Consider the following 24,450-nt stretch of genomic DNA (forward strand, 5'->3'; position numbering starts at 1 on the left):
TGTAGATCGGAGGTTTGAATCACATCTGCAGCGAAAAAAATTTAAAGAAAGTGTCTAATCATCTATTTGATCTAGTCAAGTCTGTATATCTGCTAATCTCTTACACAATTTTTTAAGATTCCCCTTCCCTCCTCCCTCCCTCCTTATAGAATAGGATAGCGCTACTGCTAATATGGTACTTTTCCGTCACATAAAATTTATCATATTCATCACTGTTTTTTAAATTAATTATCATTTAAAAAAAATTAATTCATGTTTTTCAATACAAATTTGTCTTTATTTTTATGTGATCCACCACTTATTTCTCATAATTATTAATACATCGTATAAAAGATGATCCACTATTAATTTTACAGGCTCGAGAGGATAGTATATTTTATTATTGATGGTCAAGTAGATAAGGACGTAGATAAGGTGGGCCCTGGGGATTGGGGGTAGATTGGTCATTATGGAGGGGACAAGGGTGGATTTAAAAACTAGTATGAAACAGGCCGACAAAAGAAACAATCATGGGATGGTCCAAAGTGTACCTGGTTGAGTTTTCAGTAGTTCTCGTTGAACTACGCAAAGGCAAAAGGGGGAAACGGCAGCATATCTATCTATCCAGCCATATTTCCTCAAAAGCCGTAAGTGATTTGTTTGTGTCCTATGATGCGCTAATGTAACAGTGGGATGTCCTGGAATCCTGTGCTTCCCCACCCCAAAACATAGTAGCAGATATCGATCATCTTTTATTTTATGGAGCCGTCACAAAACTTAACTCTGGTTCACTACGTATTTTTTTTTTTTTTCGAAAACATAAATCTAATCTATTCTACACTAAAAGGAAGGAGGCGAACTTAAGAAAGCCCAAAAATAATTCGAAAGGGACTGAATCACTACCAGATCAAACGGATGCTGGCCACTGAGCCATTAGCCCAATGGTTCTGGTTCACTACTTACTAATATAGCTGAAATTAGGTGTTTTTTGGTCAAACGTAATTGCTAAAGAGGAAGTTTTGCACTGCCATTAATTGACAGGAAATGTGGGCTAAGACTGTGCTACAGGTGACAGTTATTACACTCATTTCTAGCAAAACTCACTTAACTAAGGTGGTGTGAGAATGGTTGGATTGGGTGATACAAATGAATGGATTGTATAGAAAATCTTGGACTCAAAATTTTTTACTTTAAAAAAAGAAAAGAAAAAACATATCTGTTTGGATTGTAAATTATTTGAGATATTTTTATTGTAGCATTTTTTGTGATGTGATGTATGTGAGATAAAAAGGTAATTGGAAAGGTAAAAAGGTGTATTGGAAATTATAATGATGATGTAAGTAAATATATTTGGCCAAATAAATTGTTGTCCAAACAAACCTTATATATATAATTAAGCTCCTACAGTAGCATTCTATCGTATTGAATATGCCATCAAATGATCAATTACGCAAAAAATTTTACTGTAAAACTTGTAATCTAAACAGACTCTCAATTAGCTCCATCATCTATTAAGCATAACTAACCATCAAAAGTAAAAAGGGAAAAAAAAAATGACAACTCTGTTTGATTCCAGTGTTTCTCGAGTACTTTTTTTTTTAATGTTTGGAGTCTACAGTAACTCCAAAAATAATTTCAAATATATTAAAATAAAATAAATCCTCATCCTCTCTTTTCTTTCACATACCACCACCAGCCATTAGCCATCATTGGCCATCACCGCCGATAGCCACTACTACTAGCGGTCGCTATCTATTTTTTTTTTTCTCTCTCTGTCTCTTCATCTCTCTCCACCCTTATCTTCTCGTTCCCCCATTCCCCACTATTCCTTCCTCTCCCATTTTCTGGTTGCACTGATAGCGATCAGATTTGGTTGGGCACAGGAACAGAGGGGTGCAGGGGACAAAGAGAAGGAAAGGGGAAGAGGAAGAAGGAGATAAGAAAGAAGAGGAGAAGAGAGAGGACAGTGGAAAGCAAAAGAGGGAGGAGGAGGATGAGGGAGAAGAGATGTGGAGGAGGGGAGGGTGGATAGTGGTGTAGTTTTTTTAAAAAAATTTAAAAGACCTTTATTAAATTTTAAATTCTAAAAATATATTTTAAAAATATCCTAAAAACATTAAAAAAAATCTATCTATTTATAGTAAAAGTTTTTTCTATATACATTGATAAAGTAAAGTTTTAAAAAAAAACATTTTCAAAAAAATCATTTACAGTCAAATTTTTTTTATATATATCGTTGCAGTAAAATTTTTAAAGAAACGCCTTAAAAAACATATACTCCACATCTATTCATACGGAGCTAACAACAATACTTAAAGCTACCATCATCTCTAACGTAGGAGTTGTCTGAAAACACGACAGACTTCTTGAAGACCCCCAACTACCTCGGCAGTTGTTGCGGTGGTGGGAGTAAAGACATAAATCACAAAAACTTTGCGTTGTCTTTACTTTATGTCAAGGCAAAATGAGGTCCAAAATCGGGAAACATCAGGATCCTCGGTCCTGAGTCCTTAATTGGCAAAAAAAAGGGGGGAAGGATGTTCTATACAATTAAGTAGAGAGTCCACTGTATTTTACGTGTCTTTTGTTAGTCCACTGTATTATGTTTTTGCAGAAAATGTATAAAGCTTGGGCCGAAATAGTTATTAGATCTTAAGGAAACAAAAAAAAATTAAAACATGATGTTTATATAGGAGAAATAATAATATAATAAAAAATGGCACAGAGTGTGGGACAGAAGATCCGTTGCGACATATAAGACTCTCTTCAATTTATACACTTTATTTTCCTGACTTCTTTTCACAAATTTTGCTGAGTATTCTATATACACTTTTTCATTACAAATTTCATTCAAAAAAGTTGACTTGACATCCATTTAATAAATTCTCCAATTATTTTAGACAGTTGAAGAAATTATCACAAGGACTGTGTCAAACTTGACAATTGGTGCAAATACTTCAAAATAGTCAATCCCGAGATTCTGCTTGTATTCCTTCACAACTAATCTCGCCTTGTATCAATCAATTGCTTCACTAAATTTAAATTTTGTCTGGTGTACCAATTTCACTCCAATAATTTTTTTTACCAGTTGGAAGAGAAATAACCTATTAGGTGTCATTCTTCTCTACTGTATGAATTTTTTCCTCCATTATTTTTACCTAACGATCATCATTGGTTGCCTTCTTATACACAATTGGGTCACAATCTATATATAAAGTAAAATTAATAATATTTTCGTCAGAAGGAACATTATCTGGTATAATAATATAATCCTGTAGATGAGCTAATATCTGTCACTAGCGCTGTATACGTCCAGTTAACACAGTTTGTATACCCTAAGCAGCTGATAATGGCTGAACATCATCATTAGGATCCTCTTGCTAGTAATTTAAAGTCACATCTGCTGTTTTAGAATCTCTAGTATATCAGTCTCAAATATCTCTTTTGTCAAAAGTCACATTTTTATTCACTATCACCTTTTTTGTCACAAATTATACGATCTGTAAGTTCGAAAGATTTCATTATAATCAATAAATACATGTTTCTCCCTCTTGTTATTAAGTTTTTTTAATTGATCAAGAATATGAGAGTAAACAATATACCCAAAAATTCTGAAATGACCAACAAATGATTTTCTATCACTCCAAACTTCTTTAAAAGTTTTTCAAAGAACACTTCTAATAGAACACCTATTTAACAGATAAATTGTACAAGAAATTGCCATTGCTCAAAATATTGGCATATTTTTCAATTTCAACATATACCTCACCATATCAATAACTGGTGTATTCTTTCTTTTTATCATTCTATTTTGTTGGGAAGCATACTTGGTACTCAAATGATGCTGTATCTTATTTTTTTTTCAAGAAAATCACCACACACCAAATATTCCTGACTGCTATCTGTTCTCAAAATTTTAATTTGACAACCATTTTACCTCTTAACAAAAGTCTTAAAAATTTTAAAGGTGTCACCGGCATCAGATTTTTTTTTCAAAACATACACCCAAACTTTTATACAAAAATCATCAATAAAGATAATAAAATACCTGCAAACACCATTAGTAGGAACCTCCATATGGCACAAGTCTGAATGAATAATTTCTAATGGTATTTTGATCCTCTATGATTTTTCAGTCTAAAAAGCATCATTGTGTTGTTTTTTTTTAAAACACACATATCACAGGCTTTACCAGAATTTTTAATATTATGCAACCCACCAACCATTCTTCTACCGATCAAAAATCTCAAACTGTCAAAATTTAAATGACCAAATCGCATATGTCATGACCAATTACTATCATCTATCATTGTATTCAAATAGAAAAAATTGACAGTACTCAAATTTAGTGAAAATAAATGATTTGAAGTCATTGGTATGCTAGCAATCATTCTAATATTTTTATAAAAAAATATTACAAGTACCATTTCTGATATAAGTATCATATTTTTTCTCAGACAACTAACCCATACTCAACAAATTATGATGCAACTCAAGAACATAGAAAACATCAAAAATAAAATTAATAGGCCCATTTTTCAAACTAATAGAAATCTTTTTCTTGCCAAACACTGATAAAACAGTGTTATTCTCAAATTTAATTTCACTACGGACAAATTCATCAAGTTCAATAAATAATTTTTTTTGCCCGACATATGGTTACTGCAACATATATTCAAGTACCATTTATTTTTATCAACCATATCAACAGCATTACATGCTAATAATAAAAGCTTTAAATTTTTTATTATTAACTTGCACCTGCTTGTCAGTAATATTAGTCTGAAAATTTCTATCTATATTTTCTCCAAATTTACATTCAAATTGTCTATAGCCCAATTCTTTATAATTATAACATTGAATTCTTTGTTCAAAATTATTTTAAAATTTATTCTGATTAAAATTATTTTCTCTGCCGAAATTATCACCTGCCTCTATCAGAACCACCTCTAAAAATAAAATTATTATTGTTACCACATCCAATATTTGATATACCTTCTCTGTCTCTATTATTATTGCCATGACTACCTCTATTGTTGTAACCACATATATTTTTCTGACTGAATTCACCTTACTCAATGACATTATTATTACCTCTCAAATTCAACTGTGACTACAACACTTTTTCAACTATATCTTTCTCCGCGGTATCTTCCAACTTTCTATTAATTCTTTGTTCATGCAGAATTAATGACCCATGCAAATTTTCAATACTTAAATCTTTTAAGTCTTTCGTTTCCTAGATCACAGCTATTACATGACTAAATTTCATGGGTTGGGCATTAAGAACTTTCTCAATAAATGTTCCGTCAGTAAGATCATACTGATTGAATTTCATCTTGTTTTTAATATCTGACAAATGAAAAAAATGACTCAATAGATTCAGATTTTTCGATCATCACAAATTCAAATTATTTTGTTGGACCCTGTCGATTCCTTTATATGTTTTCTCCAATATATCCCAATCCTCCTTTGCCGTATTAGCCGTAACAATTTTTTCAAAAATTGACATATTAATTGCCTGATGAATTTGTGATAAAGCCAAACTATCATTCTCCTTATCATTCTCACTAGCATCTTGAACAAGTGCAGATTCAATATATCGATGTAATTTACATGCCTTGAGATGAATTATCATTTGTTTCTATCAAAACTTGAATTCCACGTTTATTTTGAGTTTTTGGGCAGAACAACCAATATTGGAGTTAGGGTTTGCCACATTTTAATCTACCGTCGTTCTGGTACTATTCTGATGAACCCAAACAAATAAACATACATAAACCCATAAGAAGAATAAAAAAAAAAAAATATAGGGGCAAAGGAATTTCTTCAACTATTCATCAAACGAGGCAGCGGCCTTTTTGGTTTCATATGAAAAGAAAATGACACAAAGCTTCGTCATTTTAAGCCCTAATGGCATTTTAACTAGTACACTACTACTGACTCCTAATACTAGTAATAAAGGGAATAATCCCATACAACTCCAACTCCATTAACTAATTAATTAATGACACATGACTACACTATAAAATAATGTTTGGTTTAATTTTTTTCTACAGAGATGACTAAATGTACAACTAGAGTTGCAAGTTAAAAAACCTTAATATAGAGATTATGACCATGAGTGATTGTTAATACATTTTTAATAGAAAAAGTCAAGTAATAAGTATAATCCATTACTTTAATGATGACTAAATGTGCAATTAGGGTTGTCGCTTCACGGACAATCAACAAAATTGAAGCTATGTAGAGAGACTAAATGTATAACTAGAGTTGCAGATTGACCAATTTATTTGGTTCGAACTTACGAGTATTTTGATCAACTACTCGACTCAAGTTCGGCATTGATCGAATTCGATAGCGTGTCCACAAGTTGAGTTATAGTATTAAACTTCTAAGCTCACAGGTTTGACAAGTCTAATCGAACTTCCAGTATGTATGCATGTGTATTTATTAATGTGAAATGTCAATTATATCTCTTGTTTAAAATATTAATTTATATTAGATGAGCTTAATTAGGTTCAATTAACCTCTAGTTTGAATAAGATAAATTGAAGTCAAACTCGAATTTCACATTTAAAAATTCGACGAACTTGAGTTCAATTATTTTAACTCGAGCAGTGTGCTATTCGAGTTCGACTTGAGTCGAACATACCCATATGTACAACCTCAATAATGGTCTAAGGAGTTCTAGTTTACTGATGATTTTCTCCAAACACACAAAAAACTTGTACTCTAAGGAGTTCTATTCACAATGTATGTTACCACTTCATGCTACTTACTATGCATATATTACTATTGCCCAATACTATTTACAAAACTTTGTTTTAAATTCTTTCCCCTTGGAAATTTTTTTTTTTCTGGCTCTGCGACTGAGTTTAATTCAATTCTCTTGCTCATTCGCCGGATTCAGCAAGTCGCCAATGAAGTTTGATTATCGAACCGTCTTATGTCAAAATTCAGTGCCCGTATGAGTGCTATGTAATCTAATGCTAATTATTGCTACTATTTCTATTCTTGCTGATTAGTCCATTCAATTCCATAACCAAGAAAAATAAAAGTGATACGACTGATTTTTCAAAGTATATTTTTCATTCTAATTTTTGTCAAAAACTTTCAAAAATAATAGCAATGAAAAGATATGTCACAACAAAGTCGTGTCCCCGTCTTAAAGAATCCCGTCCATGAACATTGTATCGCATTTTGGACCAGTGTCTTAATTGCAAAACCAATTTTCAGTGGCCCATACACACTAGATTCATGATTTTCACGTTCCCACCTTTCAATCCATTTGGAATTTATCTACACAAGAGTTTTAGCTGTTTTAGTTGGTTTTTTTAAAAAAAAAAAAAGAGAAAAAATTTTCCCTCAAAAAGGGTAAAAATTCGTATTAATCTTCCCTAATTAACCAGGCAGAAAAATCAGCCTACCACTCTATATCAATCCTGAAATCTACAGCAAAATTATCTAGTCTGTTAGATACAAAAAAAAAAAGAAAAAAGAGAAGATTATGAGCAAAATACGAACAGAAAACTTAATAGTGCATGCTTTCGTTTCTGTCTGATTTGCGGTCTGCTTTTATCTCCTCTCCGTCGTAACCTTACTCTCTAGTCTTTATCAAACCAGGCCCTGATTGCTTCTGCCATGTCTTCTCTCAGTTCTCCCCCACCCGTGCCGTATCAGTGAGCCCCAAATTAGTTCTTTTTCACCTCTCCAATTCCTTGCAATAATGCCAATCCCTTTTCTTTTTTTTTTTTTTTCTTTTTGGTTGAGGCATTGAAGGAAATTCCAATGTTAGCCTTATGCTGGCTTGGAGCCTTCCCCCTCACTCATATTGATTACTTGATTTGTATGTTATAACGTCAAATTTTTCCTATTTAGATAGTACTCTTTTTAAATTCTCATTCTTATCCATGTCATTTTTGTTTGATGTGAAATGGTTTACTTGTTTTGCAAGGTCATAAGTTTGGATCTTTCATTGGGCAGTTAAATTTAATATGCATAAATATCTTGTGAATTAATCTTGTTTATTATGACAGTACATATACTATCAGCGTTGGACGTTGGATAAATGATAACTGTGCAAAATTTAAATTTGAAATTCAATTTTTGCACACATATCATAAATCCAACGGTGATAATATATATATTATCAATGTATATAAGATTTACTCATATCTTATTCTATCGACTAAATTTAATATGCATAAATATCTTATGAATTAATTTTGTTTATTATGACAATGTATACACTATCAGCGTTGAATGAATGACAACTATGCACAATTTGAATTTGACGATAATAGTATATACATTGTCAATATACGCAAGATTTACTCATATCTTATTGTATCGACTAAGTTAGCATTTGAGGAATTTTTTGATTTACCAGTACATAGAACTTTGCTGATTTTTGTTTTCTTCTTTCCTTTCTCTATTTGTATCTCTTTATTTTCTTTTCCGTGTATAAAATTTTTTCCCTATATTAAGATCGGAAGTCATCAGTTGGGCCTCAATTAGCATTAAATGCTCTCCATTAAGTGTTCTTTGGACTTTAGTGGCAAATAAAGAAAAATGGCCAGACATTCAGGTCAGTTAACTGGAGATTGTCCTCAGGCCCAGACTCTACGCATACTGGCCTCCAGACCCATGTCGATTGCGGACTAGCCTGGGCCGGTAAAACGCCACCAAATTTGTTCACGAGCCTTAAGCAAATTTTGTATCTGCTCTAATCAATGGATGACTTGAAGTCCGATTTTCTTTTTCTTCCCCAAAAAAAAAGAAAAAACAGAGTACGATTTTTCTTTTCTTTTTCCTTCTATTCTTTAAGAGGAAGGAAATACTAAGAAGTGGTACATTTCCATTTTTTTTTTTATTATTTTTGGAAATGTATAAAGTTCCTTTTAAAAGTTGTAGAAAGGGAAAGATGAGGGAAGAAGCAATAGGAGACGTATGAAAATTGAACTCCTACTATTGTATTTTAAAAGTGTGTGAAATTTTTGTTTTATGCAGTATTCCTTCGTGAATCTGTATAAACCAATGTGTTTTTCAGGTTTTAGAAAATAATTTATGTTTTAAACTTTCAAAAATTGATTAATAGTGTATTTTTTTTTCAATTTATTTCCTACACACTAAATTTTCACTGGCGTGAAGCTCAATTATGTCTAACTTAATTCTTGGATCAAGTGGACCACTATAGTTACTTATTGAAATTCAAGACAGTGAAGAGAAACATGAAAGAAGATATTAACAAGAAGGCCATCTATGTCAAACTTAATTAACTCTCTAGGAATGATATCATTAGATTCTCGCTATCACTCTCTTATCCTTTCTTATTGTTGTTTTGTTCTCTCTCTCATCCTTTCTTAGCGTTGTTTTGGCGAACACTGTAGTAGAAGATTATTTGAAATAATTTTTTTAAAAAGAATACTGTAGTCGTCTTCGATATGATGTATGTAAAATAAAAAGTGGTTAAAAATATATTTATGACACAAACAAATAAATTTGTGCAAATAATTTGCCATCCAAACATTTGCTTTGCGAATTGGCAATAGACATTCAATAATACACTTAATTGAGATTATATACACGCACACGCGCACAAAAGATGCCATTTTCCCACCTTGACATTCTTAAATGTTTCAAGGACAATCAAAATAATTTAATTAGAGTAAACCAAATAATTCAAAGTCAAATCAAGGTAAAAGCTTAAAATACACAATATGTATCCGAATTGTTCTAATTGGGTAGTGGTGGATCATGCCTATAGTTTTCTTAAGCCGTACCTATAATGTTCTAATTTGGCTCTTTGGGTGTCTGAATTATCTTTCTTCCTTGGCCCTTTACTCGAGTCCTCCCCTATATATTTCAACTCTTCTTCATGTCTTTTCTCAAAATAATCTCCTCTACTACCAATACTCGATCTTCCCTTTTCTCTATCCTGTGTAGAGAACCCTGTATTCATTCAGGCAAGCATGGGAAGAACTCCTTGCTGTGACAAGACCAAGGTGAAAAGAGGACCATGGTCTCCGGAAGAAGATCAAATTCTCAAGAAACACCTCCTTGACTATGGCACTGGTGGCAATTGGATCACCTTGCCTCAGAAAGCTGGTTTTCCCTCTCTCCTTCACTTTTTCTTCTGCTTCTCGGTATTTATTAGCAGTAAAAATTCATCTGTCAGTTTGCATGTTAGTAAATATAGTAGACATGACCACACATTATTCGAGGTTGATGCATGCCTGTTTTTTTTAATTGTTCCTAGGCCATTTTTCTGAAAGTTTTGTTGTTGTTCCTGGGCCATCTTTCTGACACCTGACCAGATTCAATCCTCTGTAGCAAAATCATGTCAACTTTCAGGGCTTTTTTCTAAAAAAAATAATTTTTGTTTTTCTCATTTCTTACAGTATGCCCTGATTGTGTTAGCCCCACCTTACTCATGTTTCAGTGGTGTTATCTATGCTGATACATTGTCAATTTCTTGATTGTGATCATGCCAGGCCTCAAGCGTTGTGGCAAAAGTTGCCGCTTGAGATGGCTTAATTACCTAAGACCAGACATAAAACATGGTCCTTTCACTCCTGAGGAAGACGACTTAATTTGCACTCTCTACAGTAAAATGGGAAGCAGGCAAGTTGCTTTTTGCGCCTCATTCTTTGTAATGTAGCAAGTAATAACTATCTCTTTTTTTTTTTTTTGGGTGACGTCCAATATTGTATTGAATCGCAGATGGTCTATCATAGCTTCTCAACTTCCTGGAAGAACAGATAATGATGTTAAAAATCACTGGAATTCCAAGTTGAAGAAGAAGCAATTGGCAGCATCATTCAGGAAGCCTGCAAGCAATACTACCAACGATAATTCTAACAGCCCTGCTTCTTTTACCTCAACAATTAGTACAACAACCCCATATTCTTTGGAGACTCAAGCTGGAGCATTTCATCCCAAATTTTCTTCCCATCTGTCAAATTTGAGTACTGAAGATTGTACTGACATTAGTGTCGGTACTGAAGGGTCAAAAGTCTGCTCATCAAGCTCAAAGACCATAGAGTACATGAGTTCATCATCACAAGCCCAAGAAGATTCAATCATTTCTGAATCAACATCCTTTGGCACAATTACAAATACAATCAACAACAGCATGCCATGGTTGGATGATTATGGAGCAATTGATCGGGGACTTCCAATGGAGATGACCGGCACTGCAGCATACTCCTATGAGATTCTGAGTGGAATTTGGGCTCAAGAAACAGTTCTTGAAGCCCTTCATGATCCTTATTTCTAGTGCCAACTTATTATTAATTAGCTCTCATTTTATGATGTTGCTGATATATTAGCAGCACTAAATTTAGTTTAAGTGTACAGTACTACTACTGCAGGTAGTAGTCTGTCAGTCAAACTAGCACTAATCTAAACTGAAATTCAAAGGGATACCCTTTGATATTTTTAGCAATATAGGGTGTGCTCCAATTTGTCGGTGTAGTTAAATCAATTATTTTGGTTTTAGTTGAAAGCTAAGACTGCAGAAACATACTCGCCATGAGCAAAAATTAAAAGAAAAACAGGAAATGTCTGTTTTTTTAAAATGGCCTGCATGGACTGCATCTTTTCTGGACGCGGGTTGGTGTCGGTTTTCTAAACTATATGCTATAGCTTTTCACAGAACTTGCCTGAGAGGGGACTTAAAGACTTAAAAGTCTTCAACATGTGCTTTAATTTGACTAGTATGGCCTTTTGTGTCTTAGATGACAACATCATGTCTGTCTACTTGTTGATAGTCAAGTTCACGAGAAGTGCATGGAGCAATGGCTTATTTCTAACCTTCCCTAACCAACAAAAACTCATCTCTCAATATTGACATCATGGCATCTCTCCCCTCGTAGATACGCTCAAAAGCTCACGCACATTATGTAATGCATGAGTGGACGGAATTGTCAGGTCTCTCATGAGAAATCCAATGAAATATTCATTAAGGTAGAAAAACATACACATAGAATCTACAGGGACATAACCACCGGCAGGGATTTAAAGTCCCTCTAGACCATAGGTACTCTTCCTTTTTTTTTTTTTTTTTTTACACGATAGATTCTATTTTACACCTGCTCCTACTCTACTCTATACTAAGGAGGGGGACCTAAAGAGGTCAAAGGGGAGTTCGGAAGAGACCGAATTACCATAGGCTCAAATGGATGCCTACGCATCCGCTGGCGAAATTTCCTCTACATCCAAGTAGAGTTTTAAATCTCTTTTGGTGATCAACTATCACTACTTTAGGAGTAGTTGGTTTTAGACCATAGGTACTCAAAGGTTCAAAAATCTTGTTCTTGCAATTTTTTTTTTAAAAAAGAAGAAAGATCTATATGGGCCTTCCTTCTAACTCCTTAACAAAGTAATTGTGGACCATTATCTTTTAATGTAGGATAGTACAGGTGTTGCTGATTGTTTAAAAAAGAAAAAAAAAATAGAATCTACTTGGTGCATATTGGCCTTGTAAATTCTATGTTATGGAGTTCTAGAATTCTTTTTCTGCCACATATGAATAGTGAGAGTTTGAGAGATGCTCATAAAAATGGAGATCCAGACACATGTACATAATATTTTTCCTCAGAATTGAGGTATGTTCACCAAGGTAATTGTCCTTGTGTACATAATAGTTTTCCTCAGAATTGAATTATATTCACCAAGGTTATTGTCCTTCTCCAAGGGGATACCAAAATTTAGAGAGTTCTAATAACTTCTAACGTAGGTTCGTTTCTTTTAGGTTATGCATGCATGAATCATTATAAGTTTGCTTTGCAAGAGCTCATTTCTGTCACGCCCCTGTAATCCTGAGCAACATGAAGTTAACCAGCATATTTCTTGCGAATTTCTACTTATAAACTCTCTCTCTTTTTTTTGGATAAAGAAAAATCATTTATTTAACCAAAGAAACAAATTAGTCCACATTCATAGAGTTTCCATCTTTGTGCTTGTTTTTGTTTTTGTTTTTTTTATTATGAAAAAGAACAAGGAAAAAGAAAAATCCAAAGGTTGAATACTGAAAAGAAAAAATTCAAGATACCAATATATTCTAGCAAAATAAAAGAACCCCACTACACATAAAATTGAAATGGATTGGAAAACGCTTCACGGGAACTATTAATATAAAAAATTGCAAGATGAGCTCGCCGGTTATAGACTCCAACTCATATGGGCAAAACTTGGGCAAGTCCAAAAAGCTTCTTTTTGCCCAAAAAAAAAAAAAAAAACAGAGTGAAGAGTGATATAAAATACACTTTGGATTGGGACGTACGTCTAAGAAACTCCTTTTCAACACCAAAAAAAAAAAAAAAAAAACTTGACAGATTAAGAATTGGTGCATGGGCATATTATTGCTTTGACTGCTTTGGCACATGACCAATAAATTTCATTTTCCAAACCTAACAAAAGTTTGTCCCATGCATCGTTTTGGTTCTCTCCAACGTTGAATCCATCCATTGGTTTGCCTTAAAAAAAATATGTAGTCCGTGTGCTTCCAAAACCAATTCTTGGTGGCATCACTTGCAGGTGAACATATTCTTTCCTAGTATGGACTTGGGCACCATATACGCCACCACCACGTTCACATTATGTTATGTAAATTAGCATTTGTTCAGTCAAAAAAGAAAATTTTGCAGGTGTAACTGGACTAGAATGTGGACTATTCTACTTGGTATCTTTGGAGTTGGACGACCCTGTCTATACCATCTCATGCTATACATATAATTCTATGTGCTTGTGGAGTGGGATTTATTAGAAGAGAAAAAGGCCATCAAACTTTGGTAACCATCACGTCTAGACTAAGGCTCCGTTTGATAATTCAATTCATTACTTAAATTTAATGTGTTTATATTCTAATATATTCAAACGCTTTTGATAACTAAAACTAAAATTAGAACATCTAAATTCATTAAGTGACAACGAATTTTCTACTGAAAATTTGCTTCAGAAATAAGTGATAATCTATTCAATTATCACTTAATATAATATATGTTCAAATGTATCAAATTCAGTACTTAACAATTCACTAATTTAATGGATTCAGATTTCAGATTTCAATTTTCAAGCTTCATTTTTGTCAAACGTGCCCTAAGAAAACAAAATCGAACTGGCAGTAAATCTGTCTTTCGAGTGCAGATGCATAGTCAAAGGAGTATTGTTTTTTGTTAGGTGACGGAGAAAATCTTTCCGCATAAACGTGTATTTCTACTCGTTACCTCACCCGCTGATGGAATCCTTTACTGACTGATTCATTGCCAATTACCAAATCCCAGGTCGAAAACGGAAGGATAACTGCCCGAAGCCGTGGCAGAATCCTTGGGAACGTATATTCAATCAACTGGAGTGGTTGAAAATGCCATAGAGGAAACATTTAGAGAAGTCTGTTTGAGAGAATGCGGTGCCTAGGCTAAAAAAGTTTTTTTTTTTTTTTTTTTTGGTGATAAAAGGATGTTTTGAGGTGTTTGGTGGACACAATTCCTTAAATTTAGGAGAATGTAGTGTCAAAAAATTTTTAGTGAAGTTCAAAATTGGTGTTTTTAGAATAACTTTTGTATTTTACAAATTAAAACCTGCACTTTGATCATTTTATCATCTGAGTAAAGAGATAAATATATTCTAAAAACTTAAAATCATACATTATTCAACACAATAAGCATTTATCCAAGTATACATCCAAACAAGTACTTAATAATTATTTTGATTGAAATCTCTACTAGTAAAATGTTTTTTTGATGCGTCAAATTAGAGATTGAATTTTTTTTTTTAGGGACAGAAAACAGTTTTGGTGGATTCGATTCCGAGTTTGTACCACAAATTTGGAATGACTCCCTGATCCATGATAGTAAGCGAATTCGAACCCACTCAAACTATTTTCTACCAAAAAAAAAACTAGATATTGATGTTTTTTTTGACCTGACACGATAGACTTACACTACTCCATACTAAGGGGAGGGGGACCTGAAGAGACCCAAGAACAACCTAGAGGGGACTGAACTACCATTGGCTCAAACGGCACCTGATGACGACATTTCCAAAAAACCTGAATTTTGGAATGTAAGTAAGAAGATTTGATCTCTTAACCTACACCTAAATAGAATTTTAAATCTCTCTTGACGGCCAACCTGCTACATTGATCACTCGCTTGTAGTTCTATATTGCTGAAAACTGTTATTGTCGTTACGAGGGGCTATCGGATTGGGCTACCAGAGTAGTGGGTCTCCCTTTGTCAATTCCCTCAAATGAACTGGATGGGCCTATGGGGCCTTTTAGTTAGGCCGTCCAAAGAACCTCAGAAACTGGATCGCCCTTTAGTTAGTTCCAAGATTTCTACACCAGTTTATTGGTTACATGTTCGATGGTGGACTTTGATTCTTAACCAGGCCCATTTATTTGCCAGTGGGGACATTATGAATGCCATTTTACATGCTGAAGGTTAATAGCTCTGCAGCTTTAGTCCATTAAATATGGATTTAATGTGCTTAAAAAACTAAATTGAAAAAGGATTTGTCTAGCAGGGTCGCACAATAATTGGTGAAAATTTGAATTTTGAAAAATAATTTAGCCTACCAAAAACATACCAAAATACATTTGGGATTTTTGATTCTTACATTTTCTTCAGTAGTAATTCCTAAAGTTTACGTGGAATTTTCAAGATCCGTTTTTTATCGATTCAATATGAGATTTACATAAGTTACTAGAACACAAATATGAGGTAGTTTTTCCAAAAAGGAATTAAATGTGAGCAAGTAAGTGACAAAATTTTCCGCTAACATGAGCTTGGGTCTGATTTTTAATTTCGGTTTAGTCATGAAGATACCTTTTTTTTTTAGGGGGTGGGGGGAATAGTCATGATGACTCCTAAATCGTGCACTATTGATAATTATAACTAGTGGGAAAAACACACTTTATAGGCATGCAAATTAAGTAAAAAATTTGGGCATGTTTGGATTGTATTTTTTTGAATTTTTTATAAAAAAATTACTGTAACGATTTAATATATATGAAGTAAACAAGTGATTGAAAAATATGTTCACGAAAAGCGTATCAATTTTTCTTTGAAAAATTGCAATACAAACGGAGTTGATTTCATTAAAATCAGGAGGTATACATGTCAATGCACAAGGTTTATTCGTCTAACACTGGACCATTGGACTGGTTTTTGTCTACATTATCTGATTAATCTCTTTTTCCTGCCTTTGGTTTGTTTAAGTTAAGAAAAATGATCTTTTTCTTTTACCTCTGACCTCTCCTTTTATTTGCTCAAAGAAAAAAAAAATTAGAAAAAAAGAAAGGCACAAGAAACATTACAAAACAATTATTATCTCTCCCCCCAGTCTCTATCTCATCGTCCCCGGGTTACATTCTCTGAGAAATTTAAATCTAACAATACATAGCTAATTATTACTTTATATAAAACCGAATTGTTTTTCTGGCTTTCGTTTTACAGACTCAAAGGTGCTTTTATTCATCGTAATAATAATTACCTCTCCTATGTCAATTTCAATTCAATCATCAAATTCAGCTTAGATCTATTCTCACTTTGATCAGATTTTTCTTTCTTCAATTTTCGCAGATCTAAGCCATGGATTTCATGAAGGTCATTGACCAAACCGTCCGCGAAATGTAAGCTCAATTCTTGTTATTTTTCATGATTTATGTATTGGTTTTTGTAAGTAATATTGTTTCTATATATTTTTTTGATTATCCTTCTTTGTATACGCATTTTAACTCTTGTTTAATCGACTAATTTGCAGAAAGAGGGAGGTCAATTTGAAAGTTTTGAAAGTTCCTGAAATCGAGCAGAAGGTACGCATATTGAAGATGACTTCGGTTTGATGTCTTCTCCAATTTTAGTATCTCCAGTCTTGATTGAATTTTTGGCGGATGTGCTTTCTGATATTGTATATGAAGTGAGCGACATGCAGATGCTTAATTGAATTTTAATTGCTGAACTGCTTGACTTATGCTTGCTATGGTTGGTACAAGTGGATTCAATTTTACCGAGTATATCGTGGAAAGTGGTAACTTTTATGAATTTTCTTTTCGTTTTGCTGTGTTTCTTGAATTTGTGGGTAAATCATGGCTGCATTAGTTTGTTTCTTGAGTTTATGGGTAAATCATAGCTGCCTTAAGTGACTAATGCCACTGATGTTTGAACTGAATTGGCGTTCTAGTCTACCAGTTATGCTGATATTGACTTGAAAAGGTTTAGATGAAGTTTTTGAAAGAAATGAAGAGAAATATTTGGAGACACTGTAGCTTATTCATTGAAGTTGTGATGATTCCAATTTTTGAACCACATCACCAGCTCATTTTATGAATGATACTTGGTTGTACATGTCATCTATAGTGTTGAAGTAGTGGAAGGGGAGTGTAAGGACAACAGTTGGTTGAATGAAGGGGTGAGGAATGGAATTTTGTTGTCAGGGCTTGGATTAATTTTGAATTTATTGTTTGTTGTCCGGTGGAATGACAGAAGAGTTTAATAGTTTCAGGAGTTAAGTAGCTGAGATCTATTTTCTCATTCAGGTTTGCATTTCTTAATGCGTGTAGGCATGCATCTGCCTCTATTGTTTCCCATGAAACAAATCTCCCTAATGGGGCTGAAGAATGTTTTTCCATATCTCTTCATGGAACTACTATTGTGTTCCTTGTAAAATGAATGACTTGTACAACTAACAAAACCTGAAACATTTTTTAGTTCCACAATTGTTGTTCTGTTGTAGGCAGCATGGACAAAGGTGTTGTAGAAACTTCTATATGTCCAACTGTTTATATGGCTGCTTGATTTGTTGTGTATGCCTACGGTTGTGACATCTCAAAATTATGCAGGTGTTGGATGCGACTGATGATGAACCTTGGGGTCCTCATGGTACTGCATTGGCTGAGATTGCACAGGCGACAAAAAAATTGTACTTGATAACTTTCATGTCACTCATTGCACTGATAATCTTTGTTTTTTTTTTTTTTGAAATTCTATTTCACGTCATCGGTTCTATAGGGTAGCTTTTTGTCTAATTGTGGATTTTGTGTTGAACTATCATGCAGCTCCGAGTGTCAGATGGTTATGAATGTTATATGGACAAGATTGGCTGAAACTGGCAAGAATTGGCGTTTCGTTTACAAGGTAGCCTTTAGATGTCTATTGCCAAGATTTTTGTTGCTCAGTGGTTGGTAATTTTTCCTTTTAGCATCATAGTGGACAAAATGATTTGCTAGAGAAGAAGATAAGAAAAGAGGGGAAAAAAAAAAGAAAAATGTAAAAGAGGATTCTGAAGCTCTTTTGTTCCAGGCATTGGCTGTTATAGAGTATTTAGTGGCACATGGATCTGAACGTGCAGTTGATGACATAGTAGAACATACTTTCCAAATTTCAGTAAGTATATTCCTTGTATTGTGCCAAACTTACACTTCCTCTTGCTTGAGAACAAGTTGGTTTCTCAACACGTTCCTACTGCATCATGACTGATAGTCTTCCATTATCCATTTTCCCTTACTATTTTTTGCTGCTTTCCTTTTTTATGTATAAGTCTCTTGCAAGTTTCGAGTATGTGGAGCCAAGTGGGAAGGATGTGGGAATTAATGTGAGAAAGAAGGCAGAAACTATTGTGACTCTTTTGAATGACAAAGACAAGATTCAAGAGGTCAGAAATAAAGCTGCTGTCAACCGTGATAAGTATGTATTTGGTCATCTTTTGTAGCTTTGATGTTCCTATACTTAGCTTTTGTACCAGATTTGAGTATGTAGGATTATGTTATGACTTTGTTAGGTACTTTGGCCTTTCATCAACTGGAATTACGTACAAATCAGGCTCTGCATCATTTAGTAGCGGCAGCTTTCAAAGTGGTGATCGCTATGGTGGTTTTGGCAGTACAAAAAATGGTGATTCATTTAGGGATAGTTACAAGGATAGAGATAGGTATGATGAAGATAAGTTTGAGCAAAGCACTTCTGTCAAACCACGTCGAGATTCTGAAAGCAGTCAGGGGAACACCTCAAGAAAGGGTTCTTCTCGTCATGGCAGGTTTCCTGTTATCTCTTTTACCCTTTTGCTGCTTAAAATTATGCATTCGTATGGACTACTCTTTTAAATTGCAGTAGAAAGTTTGAGGAGTATTTTTAGTTGAGTGGGTTATATGCCTAGAATTCCTTGGTCATATTTGTGGCACATTTAGGGCTGCAATAAGTCAGAGGCTAACCAAGTATGCGGTGTTTAGATTGAACTTGACTAATCATCTAAAAAGATTTTGAGCTGGACTCCCATATTTTCTGAGTATGATATCTGTTTCAACTTGAAATCAAGGGAAGCTTGGTGAGTTAGAGTTGAGCCTAGTATATGATATTCCAGTTCAACTTGATTAATGGTCAACAAGCCTTGATTTGATTGCAGTTGTCTTAATAAATTTTCTCTTATTTGTACTGAGCATACAGTATTTAGCAGATATTGCTTGATGAGAAAGTACCTGAGGAAAGGTCCTTGATTGAATTCTCACTTTTTCTGTGTCATCCCCTGTTCTCTGATGACTAAGAGTTTGCCATGGTGTTTCTTTCTCATCTGTGTTCAAGATATGGATAGTTGCAGATTATTTTGCTCTTATCTCTTTCTTACTGGGTGATTGCTGAATTTGATAATTTTTAGCAGCAAGGGTCAAGAAACAAAGTCAGCTGATGTGTTAAGGACAACAAAGAACACAGATGAGCATGACAAATATGCTTCAATGCCCCAAGGTTCTAGTCATTTGACGAACAATGATGATGATGAATTTGATGATTTTGATCCTCGAGGGACTTCTAGTGCTAGTAAGTATGGGGCAGTGGATTTGTAACCCCTATTTTCTTGACCTGTCTCTGAAATACCATTCTCTTGCAAATGCATTGGTTGATTGGATGTTCACATATGTTGCCCTGAATACTTTCCTCTTGATGGCACTTTATTCATTTCTCATGTAAAGTTGGCTCTCATATATATGATGCCATTTTGTGTTGATTATTTATTTTATTATTAGTAGAATGGGCACATCATTCGTGTGTGTAATCTTTTGTAAGTTATGTGTGTATGGTAGATGTTTATGCACATATGCATGTAATAACCAATAGAAGGGAGAAATGACAAACAAATTAAGTTGATGTCATGGAAGAAGATATTAAATGTATTTCATGGTTAAGTTGTGATTGCTCTTATTGCAAATGTTCTTTCACTTGTGGTTATTTTGATTTCTACCAGTGGCTATTTTTAAAAAAAATAAAAGTTAAACTGGAATAACTTCTCTCCCTTTAGTTTGTTGTCACCAAAATCATTCTGCTTTATTGCTGGCCAAAGTTAAGTAACTGACTTCATCTAAGCTTCAATTAGCAACAATTATGCTTGTGGCTAGAGCTTCTTTGCTGAATTCTTAGTATTCACAATTCCCTGTGTGATTGCTCGCATTTGTCCTTGTGTTTGAAAGAACCACGAGCTGTCCAAAGTCACGAATCATTTATTACAAAATTCTAAATGGTGGGTCTAAAAAATTTCACTAGTAAGGTGTCTAAATGAAGGGTAACTTGTATGTCATGGTACGTGCATGGTCGAATTGTCCAAAAGAATGGAAGTAAGTTGATGTTTTGTTAATAAACAAAAGGCACAGTGCTTCATTTAATTATTAGCAGCTCCTGATTGGACATTGAAAGAGTGAAGTTTGTCTGATTTTGAGTGTTGCCTGTTAAAAGACTTCTGGGTGCTTAGTGGGGGGCTGGTATATTGTTGTGGTAGTTTGTGCTCTTAGTGATTTTATGAGTCGTCTATATCTTAGTTTGTCAAAAAGTTTCTTGTCAATAGAATTCACAAATTTTGTGGTCAATAGAGTAGATCCTGTACTCTGGAAATAGAATGGTAATTACAGGTACAATTACATGGTAAAGGAATAGAAAATAGTTATCTCTATACCTAATTGACTATATCTTGCAGATAAGGGACGATCTGACTTTGTTTCTGCTCCCTTCTTCTGGAACCTTTTTCTTCCCTTCCCTTCTCTTTCTGAACCTTCGTGGCTATCCAAAATACTATAGGCCTTTGATTAATTGCGTGCTGAATTTAGTCCTTTGAGTGAAGGTATGCGAGTCCTTTTCCTGCACAAACAACCCTCCTACCCGGTAATGCTGCTTCACTCCGTTTTAGCTACTACTCCTTGGATAACAACCTCATACTTTCAGCATCAAGACATCCACAACCAATAATATATCCTCTGGGCCATTCAGTGTAAAGATCCACAATGAATTTTAAATAGATAAGCTATAGTTTCATTTTTACTTAATCATCCTGGACGCTCTATGTTTATATGGTCCTTCTCATGATAAGAAGTGTCATATTTACAGCCTGTTATGGCTGGTTCCGTTTCTAGTCACTTATTTTTGCAAAGAAGCAGTTTGATGTTTTAATGTGAAATAGGTGCCATGTGTTAAAAGAATATGAACATTAATGCTCTCCCCAATTTGAACAACAGCTTTCCTTTTGTGAGCTCAACTTTTATGTACTAACATTTTAAAAGTTCATTGAGTAAGTGATATAACTGCAAAGGAAAATGTCAATGTCAAGCTCTTTTTAGTATTTTTTTGTAAGATTAACAGACCATTTATTTCTCATTGAGAATGTTTTTTACTCCGTGAAACATTTTGGAAAGTGGTCGAGTGTGATTAATTGAGACTTTTCTAACAACTATTGATAAGATGCATGCTTATAGCATCATTTCATATGGAGATTTGTCATGCACCATTGCAAAGATCTCTCAGGTTCATCGTTTTTTAATGCCTGTTAAACAGAGCCTTCTACTGGTACTTCTCACCAAGTGGATCTATTTGGGCAAGACCTATTAGGTGACTTTATGGATGCTCCAACCCCAGCTTCCACAGAGAAGTCTACCACAAAAGCCGATCAGTCAGATGTTGATTTATTTGCTGATGCTACCTTTGTATCTGCAACATCCCCTACGGAAGCGATTTCTAGTTCTGGTGGTCAGGTATTTCACCTACCTGGAACCTGGGCAAAAGGAGTTTGTGATACCAGCAATATAGTATCAGTGAAATGTTAACACCTACCACCCGAGTCTGTAAGAAATTTGGGAATGAGATTTTCTTTTTCTCAGTTTTGTTTGATGCTAAGTAAATTACCCCATGTGATTTTTTCCAATTTTATTCCTAAGAAACATAGAGAGAGTCTGCCATCTTATACTTAAAAGTTCAGGTTCACTGAAGTTCTGATGTCATCCTTTCTTTCCAAGAGATTAATTATGACATGGATATGAACTGTATCTTTGTCATTTATGCAGAAAAGTGTTGATCTATTTGCCTCCCAGCCTGCTCCTTCATCTGCGGTTTCTTCAACTGTTGATTTTTTTGCTGCACCAGATCCAGTCACAGTCACTCAATCTGATGCAAAGTCCACAAACCAGATGACCAGCAGTGCAGTTGACCCATTTGCTGCAGTTCCTCTGAACAATTTTGATGCTTCTGATCCTTTCGGTGCATTTGCCCAAAATCCTGCTAATGATAGCAGCCCTCGCAGCTTAAATGGTACTCCTTTAGATAAGCCTGGCAGTCAAAGCAACTTGAATGGATCTTCTGTCGATAGCAAGCCACCACCGAAGAAGGATGGATTTCAAGTTAAATCTGGAATATGGGCAGATTCTCTGAGTCGTGGTATAATTGATCTCAATATAGCTGCACGTAAGTTCTTGTCGTTGTGTACTAGTATTTCTTCTAACTAACCTTAATGAGTTTTTTTTTTTTTGGGTGAATTAAAAGCCATGATGAAAATGCTGTGGTAGCATATACATGCAAAAATGTTTCTAGTTGTATGCATAAACAGTATTTGCAGTACCGAGTTGAAAGTGCAAACTGAGTAATGTTCCCATATAAATTAGCTTGATAACATAAGCATGCAACTGTGTCCTCTGTAAGACTCCAAATTAAATGTGTAAAGCTAGTGAAAATAGGAAAAGACTATATGCTGGGCGTTTGCAGAAAATAAATGGTGATAAAATCATTATGATGGTTTTGGTATTTTCACAAACGAATATCAGAACGCCCCTTCGAAAAGGTAAGATCATCTTAATCGGATTCTGCATTTGACCAACCCATGTTAACATGATACGACATGACTGCTACTATGGGAAGTGTGTCAGATCTTTGACTTTAAAGTGGGGCTCTGGGATTGTGCTGATTGAAGTGAGAATATTTCATAATTTAACACTAAGAATTAATCGTTGACATTTTAATATATTTGCAAAGTTTGTTGTGTGTTTCCTCGTAAGTTTTTAACCAGTTTTGGAACCAAAAACCAAGTGATTTTTCCTCTTATTATTATTGTTATTATTATTTGGACTGAAAAGCCAGTTGAGATTTTGAGTATAAAATTTCCATAACATGCGAGTTTAGAAGTCTAATAAAAATATGCTATGCACCACAGCCTAAGTACCTGTATATGAACTTTTGCAGTGTTCCTTTATGTATTTAAATAATAACGACCTTAGCATCTGGAGACGGACTTGCACCTATTTCTAAGCTCAAGTCCATGTAACATAACACTAAGACAGATGTTTATAAAATTAGAGAGGGAAGAACAGAAAAGGAGGATCCATATTGCTGAACTTGATTGGTTGAGATGATTGGTAGCTAAGGTCCATAGCTCTTTTGTTAAAAATGCAGACAGTATTTTCCAGAGTCTAGTTGAGGTTGAGTGTTCATCTAGTTTTGTGGTTACTCGTTACAGGGACAGTGATACTTAAAACCTCTTCTCTTGCTTGTTCAATATGAGGCGACTGAATGATGTAATTTTGGTGGAAAATGAAATAAAATAGAGGGACTTTGGTTGAGAAGGGGTTGTGTTTTATGGTAATTTTGGCCTGCCTTTGCATCTTATGAAGTTCTGCATTTGACATAATTGCAGCCAAGAAGGTCAACCTAGCAGACGTTGGGATTGTTGGTTTAACTGATGGATCAGAAGAAAAGGAGAAGGGTCCTCCCCCTTCGTTCTACATGGGAAGAGCCATGGGTACGGGATCAGGCCTTGGTAAATCTGGTTTCCCTTCGGCATCATCTGAAGGAGACGATTTTTTCTCCAGCTTGAGCAGCCAACAATATCAATTTGGCGGGTTCAAAAAGTGATTTCCGTTTTCTGATTTGCAAAAAGATCCAATATGAGCTTATTCTTTTGTGAATTTTTTTTTTTTTTTAAAAACAGAAGTATGAATTTGATGGTGCTATTATATTATACAATTTTAGCGCCAGTATATGAACATACGGTATTCATCTTCTGCGGATTATAGTTCTGTTCAAGTGTCTTCCGTCATTGTCTGTAGAGTTGTATGGAATATTCTGAGGCCTTGACTACCAGTTTAATCGAGGAATCCCTTTGATCCTTTTTGCTTGCAATCAATGCAGTTTTGATGAATACTGAATAACAACTATTTACCCCCTCT

General features: G+C 34.4%; 2 protein-coding genes across 4 annotated transcripts; both read left to right on the forward strand.

Moving 5' to 3' along the window:
• Positions 1-9,862: 9,862 nt before the first annotated feature.
• LOC113702901 (uncharacterized) lies at positions 9,863-11,699 on the forward strand. The gene is made up of 3 exons (XM_027224067.2): positions 9,863-10,089; positions 10,476-10,605; positions 10,705-11,699. Exons 1-3 carry the CDS (start codon positions 9,954-9,956, stop codon positions 11,258-11,260), a joined length of 822 nt encoding a protein of 273 aa, XP_027079868.1. The 5' UTR covers positions 9,863-9,953; the 3' UTR covers positions 11,261-11,699.
• Positions 11,700-16,308: 4,609 nt separating this feature from the next.
• On the forward strand, positions 16,309-24,390 carry LOC113703672 (clathrin interactor EPSIN 1). 3 transcript variants are annotated; one of them, XM_027225114.2, is made up of 12 exons: positions 16,309-16,449; positions 16,568-16,617; positions 16,749-16,800; positions 17,827-17,906; positions 18,043-18,121; positions 18,287-18,370; positions 18,525-18,670; positions 18,765-19,019; positions 19,635-19,795; positions 21,794-21,990; positions 22,300-22,696; positions 23,919-24,390. In XM_027225114.2, exons 2-12 carry the CDS (start codon positions 16,577-16,579, stop codon positions 24,134-24,136), a joined length of 1,710 nt encoding a protein of 569 aa, XP_027080915.1. In that variant the 5' UTR covers positions 16,309-16,449; positions 16,568-16,576; the 3' UTR covers positions 24,137-24,390. The 3 variants fall into 3 exon arrangements, with proteins under 3 accessions (XP_027080915.1, XP_027080917.1, XP_027080916.1); XM_027225116.2 differs by having other exon boundaries at positions 19,638-19,795; XM_027225115.2 differs by having other exon boundaries at positions 16,324-16,464.
• The last annotated feature ends 60 nt before the right edge of the window (positions 24,391-24,450 follow it).

This window comes from Coffea arabica, chromosome 8e (genome assembly GCF_036785885.1).
Source record: "Coffea arabica cultivar ET-39 chromosome 8e, Coffea Arabica ET-39 HiFi, whole genome shotgun sequence".
Classification (NCBI taxonomy): Eukaryota; Viridiplantae; Streptophyta; class Magnoliopsida; order Gentianales; family Rubiaceae; genus Coffea; species Coffea arabica.